The 11,870-nt window shown below is 33.0% G+C and overlaps 1 protein-coding gene across 1 annotated transcript; it reads left to right on the top strand.

The window, feature by feature from the left end:
- The first annotated feature begins 1,823 nt into the window (after positions 1 to 1,823).
- LOC112211817 (F-BAR domain only protein 2-like) lies at positions 1,824 to 9,411 on the top strand. The gene is made up of 4 exons (XM_024364086.2): positions 1,824 to 2,036; positions 5,750 to 6,007; positions 7,615 to 7,713; positions 8,941 to 9,411. The coding sequence occupies exons 1-4, from the start codon at positions 1,962 to 1,964 to the stop codon at positions 9,049 to 9,051; spliced, it is 543 nt and encodes a 180-aa protein (XP_024219854.2). The 5' UTR covers positions 1,824 to 1,961; the 3' UTR covers positions 9,052 to 9,411.
- Positions 9,412 to 11,870: the final 2,459 nt, after the last annotated feature.

Here is an 11,870-nt window from a genome sequence, read left to right as displayed (position 1 = left end):
ACAGTCCTACTCTGTTATTCCTCGTCTTTCCGTTTCTGCCTTCATCTGCTTGATGTATCCTCCTAAGCTTTTGTATCCTCGGATTTTTGGAATATTTCCTTGTTTAGTCTTTTCAGGGGCATTCTTGCCACATGTCTGTGGAATTTCAGTGTCTTGATCCTTATTTCTGTTTCAAGGTCCTTTGTGACTGTAGATTCCTTTGTTGGGTCTAAGCCTGTATCCTTCTGGTGTCGTAGATTCTTCTTAGAATTCTTCCTCTATTCTCAGTAGTTTTTCTAGACTGGGAAGGCATGTGGTTTTCGTCCTGTGTAGTGTTACCGGTGTAGCGACTATGTTGTAGTGTTGTATTTTCACTTTTGTGGACTGGTTTGTCTTGTTTATTATATACCTATTATTTTATTTATTTTTTTTTTTTTGTGTAGAAAAAGTACCAAAGGTTTTTTATTGTATTAAATGTAAAACAAAATTACAAAAACCAAATGTCACTTCGAGTAAAGTAGGCCAAAAACATTAATTTTTTTAAATTCAAATCAAATCAGATTAGTTTTTAGCATCTTTTAAAACCCTGGAATATCAATTTTCATAGAAATTAATAATTAGAAATTTTTTTCTGCCCATGTTTCTCATTCACAAAATAAATTTTTTGAGGTGTTCAGATATTTGTGTGATCTTAAGAAGTTACAGTGCCAGAGGGTTTGTCCTGAGCACTGACAAGATAGCAATGGTGATAGTGTATGAGGACTGAGCACTGATGGAGGTAGATGGGAAACGTCAGTGACAGTGGATTAGTGCTGAGCACTGATGCTGGTAGAAGAGGGAGTGATGGTGATTGTGGATGAACACTGTGCATTATTATATTGACAGAGGTAGAAGAGAGACCGACAATGACAGCAGATTAATACTGAGCACTGACAGAGGTAGAGGAGATACTAGTGGTGATAGTGGATGATCGCTGTGTATTGATGGAGGTTGTAGAGGGATAGGATAATAATTCAGATAGAAGGATGGGCCTGCGGGTCCAAAGTATATTAAAATAGCCTTAGTTGGAGAGTTGAAGCTCCAGACCATGGTTGGAGTAGAAGAACAATCCTAGTTGAAGGGATGAAGCTCCTGACTTGGACCATAAATAGGAAGGAAGGAGAGGGAGGTGAAGATCTAGAGTATAGATAGGCATAAAAAAATCTACTCAAATACAAAAAAAGTTGCAGTTTTCACACTGAACTACCATGAGAGGCTTATGCTACAAGTGACATGTCTAGATTTCTTATGAAAATGGTGCTATCTGATGGATTTTTGGCGAACTCCTAGCCTCTCCATTTTAATCAATAATTTAATTAGCCTTCAAAATTTTTAATTTTTGATTTATATTAAAATTTGCATTCAAAGGTTTCAAAAGATGCTAAAAACATGTCTGATCTAATTTTTCCTTTAAAAAAATATTATGGTTTCCACAATTTTTTATACATTTAATACAATAAAAAATGTTTTGTCCTTATTCTACAAGGGAAAAAAAGTTTGTATGTAATAACCATTAAATGTATGCAGAGTAAAGGCAGCATATGTTAATATAAAAAAAATTGTATTTATATTTTCTCGGATTCTAGGGCACATTGGAATTTGGTTAGACTTAACACCACAAATGTGAAGAAACTGATTCTTTGCATTATCTTGTCTGGCATGGACATTGAGCTGAAGATTATTTAGCTTTTTATTTGAATGCATCTAGTTTAATAATTACCATACACTAGAATTTCAATGCTTCATATCCTATGGTAAAACTTCTTTCTATTCTGTTCTCAATTTATACCATTGATTTTAGATCCAATATTGAAGAAAATAACTGGAAACTTGTAAGTAAGCTTGCCAAACAGGCTAGTGGAAGCTCTAGTCAAGGAACCTTTGCTCCCCTTTGGGCACTCCTTCGTAATACAGCTGAGCGAATTGCCTCTTTACATTTGCAAATGGTTCATAAAGTTGGTGATCTAGTTAAAGATGTTTCCAAATATGCTGATGAACTTCATAAGAAACACAAAACTGTAAGAAATAAAAAAATTCTAACCTACATTTTTATTTAATAATTATTGTAATCAGTTATGATGTAATCAGATTGTTACAATTAAATTTAAATTTAAACTAAATAAATAATATTTTATTAAATATTATTAAAAATGTTAAGTATTTGTTAGCTTTAATTATTTTTTTGTTGATTGGTTTTGTATATTAGTTATGTGTACCATCAAAGTGGATTGCTTTGATCCTTAAGGGAAATATTACTCCAATTAAAAATGTTTCATGATATTACGTATGACCAACCAGTGGTAGTCAAAGGGCTTGGTTGGATGGGATATTGGTTTATCAAAGTTGTTAAAATTCTATCTGTCATTCATAATGAACTATCAGTTTTAATAATTGATCTCTTTCTTAGTCCTAATTTTTGACCATTTGACTGATCCTAATTTAAATTTTGCATCTTTAAACATTTTTTTGTTCTTTTATGTTGTATGTTTTAGTAGTTCTTCTTTTTGACAGAAGAGGTTGAAATTGAATTAGTTATTGATTACCTGGTGTTTTTAATAAATTTTAGAATGTGGTGCAAATTTTCCCAATTTACCCATAAAACTCATAAATTTAGCTTCACGTTTTGATTAACATGCCTAGATATCAAAGATAGTGTGAACTAGGGAATTTTTCTTTTGTTTATACTCTATGGGAACTGAGGTATAAATTTCAAACCTTCCTGTAATTTCCTTTAATTCCTTTTAGTGGATCAAAAATGCAGAATATTAAAATAAGTAAAAAAAAACCTGAATAAAGTAACCTTATTTTGCAGTGTGGTTATTTAGTGCAGAAGCCCAGTTTATCCAGTCTTTAGAATCTACATCTGCAAATTTTTTTTTTTTTTTCAAAATTTGCCTAGGTATAGTGCTACATTTAAATTCAAACTTAATAAAGAAACGCATTTCTGGAGATCCTAAAACTGTTAGCAAGCAGCTAATTGGATGGCCTCACAGATGATGAACACTGGGAGGCCTTAGAAATAGGGCTAAAAGAAACAGCCAAGGAAGTAATAGGTATTCAGGAGAAATGAGAAGCTAAGAAGTGGTTCACAGAACAATGCGAAAAGGCAGTGGAGGAGAGAAGGAAAATGAAAGTCCTTAGACTAGCTAGTACTAATCAAACAATTCTGGATAAATACACAGACACCAGAACAAAGACATATAATAATCAGAAAAGCAAAAAAGAGAATTCCTTAAAGAAAGATTGTAAGCTATTGAAGATAACTAGTAAGCTGGAAATATATGCCAGTTCTATGCAGACGTTAAGAAAGAAAGGTTAGGGTATAGAGTAGAAAGCACGCAAATGTGAGGAAAAGATTGCAAACTGATGGCATCGAGAGACAAAATAATAAAAATCTGGAAAGAACATTTCGAGGAACTTCTGAATCAAGGAGAGCCTACGAATGACGAGGACATGGATCATGTTGAGGACCTCAACCCACTAGTGGTGGAAAAACTGGATATTCTCGATGTTGAATTAGCTAGTGACAGACTTCACTTTCACTTTCTTTAAATGAAAGAAGGTCCCAGGAACAGATAGCCTAATGAATGAACCATCGGAGCAGTTCAAAGATGTTGAAGAACTGCCAAGAGCCAGGCTATCGGAACTAATCCAAAAGATATGGGAGGAGGAAAGGATACCTGAGGCCTGCTCTATCCTATCCTAAGGAAAGGCTCCAGATTTGAGTTCAGCAGTTAAAGAGGCATAGCACTCCTTTCAGTGGCCCATGAGATAATGACCAACATCCTGTTAATCGGATATCTTGGTACCACGAGAATATAATAGGTGACCACCAAGTAGGATTCAGAAGAGGAAAGAGCACGCTAGACCAGATCTTCGTCCTGAAACAGATACTTGAAAAACGATGGAAAATGGATCCGGATGTGAATGCCATATTTGTCTATTTCAAAGCAGCTTATGACTTCATAGACAGAAACTATCTTTAGGAGATCATAACTGAGATGAGGATCTCCGGAAGTTGATAAGAATGACAAAACCGTGTATGAATGATCCTAAATGCAGAGTCCTCATACAAGGAGAAGTATCTGAAGCTTTTGAAGTCAGAAAAGGTCTGAGACAGGGAGATGGACTCTCACCAATGCAGTTCAACCTAGCCCTAGAAAAAATGATCAGATGAACATCACGTGAAAATGGTGGGGTGCACATCGGAATGAAATATTATGTCCTGGCATAAGCAGACGACATTGGGCTCCTAGGAAGTAACCAAGATGACATGGAAAGACTCTATTAAGAGAAGCAGAGGAAATCGGCTTGCAAGTAAATGAAGATAAAACAAAATATATGATTTAAGCTGAAAAATCCACCCAAACTACATGGTCAGCAAATCGTTTCCAAAAGTAGACCGTTTTAAATATTTCGGCTCCACTAGACATCAACTAATGATTAACGAACTGAGATAGACCATTGTTCAACCAACGAACAAAGCCTTCTTTTCTCTGTCAAGAATACTGAAATTCCTAAAAATCTGAAACTAAGGGTTTACAATACCATGATCAAGTCAGCTATGATATACAGCTGCGAGACCTGGGCTCTATCAGGTACCCTAGAAAGCAGAATCGAGAGAGATGAACGGAAAGACCTCCATATAATTTTAGGACGCCTGGATGCAATCCATCACGACACCTCTACACAACAATGAATGCCAGTATAGTAGACAAGAGACCAGGTGGGAGGCCAAAAACCAGATGGATAGACAGAATCAACAAAGATGCGAAAGAGCTGAATGCAGCAAATTGGAAAGTAGTAGCCCAAGATAGGCTGGTTTGGGGGGTCAAAGATCTACAAGGGCTGAAGAGGAAAAACATTAATCCTGAACAGTGGATTATAAAGTTATAATAGAATATATTCAAGAAAATTAAATTATGCATAAAATGAGTACCATAATTTAATAATAACCTATTCCGGTAGTTTATGGGCTTCAATGTACCAGCTACTGGAGCCCAAGGAACAACCAGAGTTGATGGTTTACAACCATATCACTTGGCCGAATTATTACATTATGCTACTCATTTCAAGCATAATTTAATGTTCTTTTATTTGTTTTATTTTATTATAACTTTTAGTACCATATTATAATTGTTCGGCCAAGTGATGTGGTCATAAACCATGATTGTTTCCTAAGTCAACGTACAATTAGAATAGATGGTTTATGACCATACTATTTGACTGAATTAATAAATTATGGAACTCATCTGATGCATGATTTAATTTCTTTCATTTGCTTTATTTTAACTTTTATACTAGGCTCCTCCGTTTAGGATTTATCGGCAAAAACTAATAGAAAGTCCAAAGATTTCTAAGAAGTCCAAAGAATTAATTTAAAAAAAAATTATAATTACCTTATGATCAACCATTTTAGAATAAAAATTGACTTATTAATTATTCTGACAATTTTTAAGGTTTTTAGAACTGCTAGAAATGTGTTTCTTTGTAAAGTGTGATAGAAACTAATTTTTAAAATTATTTTCCAGTGTATTCTTTGCAGGGAATTTTATGCATTTGGCTCCTCCATTGATTGTTATATACTCTTCAGTACTTATTTATTAATTTATATGTTTTTTTTTTTTACAATTAATTATACTTATGCTTGAATAGATATCAGGGTTATTGTTAATGCTTAGCAAAGTGATATGATTTAAATCCACAAAAATTCATTAAAATTTCTTTTCAGGTTAAAGAGGAGGAAGGAGGTACCTTAGAAGTTGTCCAGGCTATTCAGTCTACCTCGTTAACACTTCAAAAAGCCAGAGATTCGTTTACTCAAAAAGGTTTAGAACTTGATAAACTGAAAAAGGAAAGCACTTCTCCGAGAGAACTTGAAAAAGCAGAACAAAAGTTGAAAAAAGGCCAAGAAGAAGATAAAGTATTAGTAGAAAAGAATGGAGCTGTAAAAGAAGACTTTGAAAAGAAAATGTCGTTAGCCTGCAAAGTAGTTATAATATATATAATTTTATTGAAATTTACAATTTTCATCGGCTTACAACTGAAACACATGAAGTCGTCAAGATTTTCTAGTTTTGAGTGATTTGGTTTTTCCAGCCTAAAATGTTAAAAAGGTTAAACTTTAAAGAATTTATTAATATCATAAAAATCTGTTTTTAAAAAGTTGAATTACTATTTCCATAATATTAAAAGAATTTTTTTTTATCATTAAATAAATTAAGACTTCAATTTTTAACTTGTATTTCACTTGTAAACCAATGAAGTATATATTTTAAAATCAATGTGATCATTAATTTTAATGTAATATTCCTCATCTAGCCTTCCTAGGTTATCCATGATTCATTTAGGACTACATCTAGAAAGGCATTTATGACAAATTATATCATGTTACATAATCAGTTTCCATTTAAATTGTTGGGAAGACCAAGGTTAATTAGAATAGATTTTGGTTTTCTATTTTTGATCTGTTTACAGATTACCTCTTTGGCTATCAATTTGACTAGATACAATTATTTAAAAAAGGTGTTCTGTACTTCAAAAAAAGATATCTCTAAAACATTTTTATTTGGCTCATCAGAAATATATTTATAAATTATCTTATATTTGAAGATAAGTATTAGTAATTTAAAAGTGCCCTTAAGCAAAAAGTGCCTTGAGCACCCTTTAAAAAAAAAAATGATCAATTTATTGCTAAAGGATTTAATATTAGCCATTGAAAACGTCTGTACATTATTTCATCAACATTGGACTTGTCAATCAAAAGTTCTAATTCAATTAATTGATGAACTTTGCTGATTTTCATGTATTTACGTACCCATATTTCTTACTTGCTGGTCAATAATTCTTCAGGGATGAATCAACCCTCATTGATGAGTAGGGTTCATAGCTGATTTTGATGGAATTAGGTATAAATTATATTTATCATGGTCACTTTACTCTTTAAGAATTTAATCTGACAATAACAAAGATTTGAACCACATTTTACTAAAATTCGCCAAAGTTCATAAGTACTGTTCACTTCTTCCCAAATAAGGGTTATTAACTCCTAAAGAATGAATTTTGGCCAATAAGTGACATATGTTTTATTTCTAAAGAACTCTTGGTTAGCTAATAAGTAACAAGTATTTAACCTTTGAAGGGTTATTAGTTGGCCAATAAGAAATATGTGCTGAGTTTCATCGAAATGAGCTTAGTTGTGCAAAAATGGTGTTGACCCTTCCCTACTCTCATACCTAAAATAAGGGCTGGGACATATTTGATGCTCAGTATTAGTTATTGACTAATGACAAAACATGGCCACTAAGTTTTGAGCAAATTATCAATGTCCTCTAAAACATATATGACTTGAAAATGTATTTTTAACTAGTGAAAATTCATTGAATATTTTTGGAGAATTATTTGATAGCGTTTTATTTGTTATCAACCTTAAAAATATAAATAATGATTGTCCTAGAATGAAAATTTTAAGTTTTTCATCAATTTTAGTCTTGTTATTAAATTAATAAACTTTTGGTACACTCTATAGATCTGTTATGGATCTATCCATAATGTTTTTACTGCAATTTGTAACCTTAACTCTTATTTATTTTTTAGCATTTTCAAGAAGTGGAAGAAGTTCATTTGAAACAAATGAAAGAATTTTTAACAGCTTATGCTGAATTAGTTGAAAATAATCATGATTTAATGGGCCAGGTTAGTGTTTAATATTATTTGTATTGGTTGGATGAATTCTGGTAAATGAAATAACACATTTTAGTAAAAAAAAAAAAAAAAATTACTATCGATATAGTTAGTATTTCTTGAGTTTTTTGACGATGAATATTGAGTAATATGTATGATATATTTACACTTATGAAGGAGCTAAATAATATAGTTATGTTATAAACATATCATTTCAGTACATATTATGTACTTAAATATTATATCTATAATATTTGTATGTTAATCAAGTTTATTTACAAAACATTCACATTCTTGAAATAACTTCACTTAGACCACTATCATTCTTTTCTCCTCATATATTAATCTATGTTTCTAGTCTGATTAATCACTTTCTAGTGCTTTGAAACATCATTGATAAAGAGAATTTCTCTTAAAATTAATGTTGTTCACACAAGTTTTGTGAATGGTCAAAAATCAAATAGGCCAAACCGAAATGTTAACATTCTTTTGTTTACCATAATTAATTAAATACATGTGAGTGTCAGGGCTTTCCTGAACTTCCGCAGGAAGCCACTGTGGTTCTAATGGACCACCCAAATTTATTCCAAAAGAAATTTTGTTCCTGGCTCTCTCCAATGGTTTTTCTAACTTGGTCTATCGGAATACCATTGCAGTTTTGATTCCATTATTTTTTTCTCCTATAGCTAAACCTTATAAATATTGCAAAAGTGAGATATTCTTACATAACTACAATAGAAATTTTACTGTTTTTAAGAAACACCAATTTGTCCTGGAATTACCATCATAGTTTTCACTGGGGGTTCGGGTATAACCTTGTCTAGAGTGATATCTTTGGAAAACACCCATTTCAAAATGAAACCAAAAATCTTTTTGTGTCATTATTCAAGCAAAGCAGACAAGTTAATCATTGCATTTATTTACCTCAATTTTGTCAATTTTGAACTATAAATTAAATAAGGATAAAAATAATAAAGTATTGGTATGCATACACCTTTATGTATAATGGCTTAAGTATTAAATTTTATGCAACAAAAATCAAAATTTAGCTCAGAAAAAATAGAATGTGCAATTTTGAATTGATTTTCCATAATTTTAATACCTGTCAAGGATTAATGGAAATTGAAGCTAGGTAACAAAAGATACAATTGCATGAAAATTCGGTTTTTAGTTATGGGTAATAATTTCTCTTGTTAGTTTTAAGGTTTATCAATTTTAGTTGTTTTATTTTTTTTATAGGTACATATGGATTTTAAAAGGCAATGCATTGAAATGACTGTGGATAAGTTGCTAGAACAATTCGTTTTGGACAAATATACAGGACTCGAGAAACCAGGTCTGAATAATTAATGAATACCATTTGTGTTGATTGCTTATAAATTAATTTGGTGTCTCAATAATGTTCTTTCGATACAGTTTTTCTGTTTTGAATTTTCAAAGTGTTTTTTTGCATATATATATTTCCATTTATGCACCACAAAAGGCTGATTTTAAAAAATTTTCATTCAATTCTTTTGAAGTAGTCTGGATAATTATTTCTCGATGGGACCAGAATAATCTTGGATTAGAAAGAATAAAAATTAAAAAAAAAACTTTATTGAATGATTGTGTAATTAATAATTTACTGTGCCTAAATCACTTTAAGTCAACATAAATAATGGTAGCTGGAAGATTGCTGATTGACCGTTTGTATTAATATATGGAATATGATCCGGGTACAGTCAAATTAAACTCAAATAGTAATATTTTGTACTATTTTTATTTGAGCCTAAACTCAAATAGTAGTATTTTGTACTATTTTTAAACTCAAATAGTTATATTTTGTACTAGTTTTAAGCTCAAATAGTAATATTTTGTTCTATTTTTAAACTGAAGTAGTAATATTTTGTACTATTATTTTTAAACTCAAGTTGTAATATTTTGTACTATTTTTAAACTCAAATAGTAATATTTTTGAACTCAAATAGTTTTGTTTTGCAATTGTTGTTTTCTTTTGCTCAAATAGTTGTTGTTTTGGCTCAAATAAAAATAGTACAAAATATTACTATTTGAGTTTAATTTGGCCGCACTCGGACCATATTCCTTTTATAAATAATGGTACTAAGTCCTCATTTAATTAGTATGTTTATAGTTATTCACTATTTAAAATATTTTAGTACTTCAACCACTTTTATAATTATTTCTTACGGTGGTACTACTAAAAAAAAAAATAGAAAAAAAAATAGTCGGAGATTAAAATAGTTTTAAACTATTTGTTCTTCTTTTTTTTACCGCAATCCTGACCATCTTCTTATATTTAAAAAAAAATAACTGTGTACCACCAAGGCCTGTAGTCATCTGGTTTTGATTGCAGCAGGTTCTGTTTATTCCTAAATGTTGGGTGCTGCTACATCCACATCCATCATCTATCAAACTTCATTGTGAATCAGTGCCCGTACAATTTCTACTATATTATGCAGTTGTATTATCAACTACTGCAGCAATCCTGTCATTTGTTATTTTAAACTTGTAATTCCTTGCTGTGTTGTGTCACTTAATTTTGGTCCTAAGAGAATTTTTTTTTGTTAAATTAAATAAAAGTAGATTATCTTTTTCATTTTCATTTCCCAATCCTATGGGTGAAAAAAAATCTCTTTAGTAAAAGTAAAATAGGACAAAACTTGTATATGTGTGTGTGTATTTTTTTTATGAGGGTCGGTGGAAATCTTCAAAAGACACGGATAGGCTCGTACCTATCTGTGTGTGGGATTTTTACCCACTAAAACCACCGCCCTACACCTGTTCATTCATGGAACTGCCGCTAGGCATTACTTCATGGAGGGAAATGGCTGAGTGCCGCCTCATTTTCTTCACATGGTTTTCACATTTCCATTTTAGTCACATCTTCTAGCCCTTTCTTCCTCTCTCAACCTCTTGAGGACGACTATGGTAAATCTCTTTACTGTGTTCCAATGCTGGACTGAGAGTAGCATATAGTTCACTACGTGTTCTGGTGTGATACATCCTCCACACACTCTCTGCAATTTGCTTCTCTCCTGAACAAACTGAATACAAGTAAAAAACACCTGCTCCGCTGTTTCTAACAGTCTGACATCCAGGGCATTCTGCAGTATTGTCCAGTTTGAGTCGGTACTGGTAGGCTCTAAAGCATCCATGTCCGGTCAACAAGATGCCCACATCGGGTATTAACCTATGAGTCCACCTCCTGGAATCTGGAGCCTCCCAATGCTGCTGCCACTGTTTGATGGTTATTTTTCGCTCTTCTACTCTGGAAACGTGTAAGCGTCGTCCATTGTGCCTGCTTCTTTCTTCAACAAGGAGTTCACAGGCGGCATTCGGGCTATGACCGCTTTGTAGGAAACAGTTCGAAAAGCACTATCTGTCCTTAAACAAACTCTGCAATAAACTGAAACCATCTGTCTCCTGTATGATTTGGTAACCATTGCTTCTTTCCAAATCGGAATCAAATCTGCATATAACATAACGCAGGGGACAACAGTAGCAAGAAGCCTTCGGCTACTTTCTCTGGGACCACCAAAGTTTGGCATAAGGCATGACAAAAAGGATGCTGCTTTGGCAGATTTACAGCGCTGATATACTCCGTGTGAACATCAAAGTGGAGACGTGCATCGATCATGACTCGTAGATACTCCTACCCACCGTAACAGTGATGGACTCAGTTTGCTTCCTGCTAGTTACTAGGAGAACCTCAGTCTTGTGATCTGCAAGTTGTAGGCCTTCCGAAGACAGTCAACCTCAGACCGTAGCAACAGCCTGGTTAGTGATGAGGTTAACTTCTTCCAAGTACTTCGCCGCCACTACAACTGCTATGTAATTTGCGAATCCCAAAACTGTGGCTCTCTCCGGCATTGTTAATTTGAAGATTGTGTCGTACATGACCTTCAGAAGAGGTCCTAATACCGAGCCTTGTGGGACACCACCAGTCACCTTGTATCTCCTTTCGTCAATGTCTGAAAAACAAAACAGAACTCTATCTTTGAAGTAGTCTGTGAGGACTTGTATAAGATAGGCTGGCACCACCATAGTCCGTAGGGCATCTATTAAACTGGTCCATCTTGCAGTGTTAAAAGCATTCTTAGCATCCAGAGTGATGATTGCTGCATAATGCTTAGCACCTCTCCTCCACCTTGTTCCTGCAATTGCTGTGT

Source organism: Halyomorpha halys, unplaced genomic scaffold, assembly GCF_000696795.3.
Source record: "Halyomorpha halys isolate HHAL.00 unplaced genomic scaffold, Hhal_1.1 Scaffold742.1, whole genome shotgun sequence".
NCBI lineage: Eukaryota > Metazoa > Arthropoda > Insecta > Hemiptera > Pentatomidae > Halyomorpha > Halyomorpha halys.
This window is presented reverse-complemented; position numbering and strand designations above follow the sequence as displayed.

Excerpts from the sequence above, each read along its gene's own strand:
- LOC112211817 (XM_024364086.2), top strand. The coding sequence starts at position 1,962 with ATGGTTCATAAAGTTGGTGATCTAGTTAAAGATGTTTCCAAATATGCT. Across the intron at positions 2,037-5,749 it reads TTCATAAGAAACACAAAACT|GTTAAAGAGGAGGAAGGAGG; the intron begins GTAAGAAATAAA and ends ATTTCTTTTCAG. Across the intron at positions 6,008-7,614 it reads AAATGTCGTTAGCCTGCAAA|CATTTTCAAGAAGTGGAAGA; the intron begins GTAGTTATAATA and ends TTTATTTTTTAG.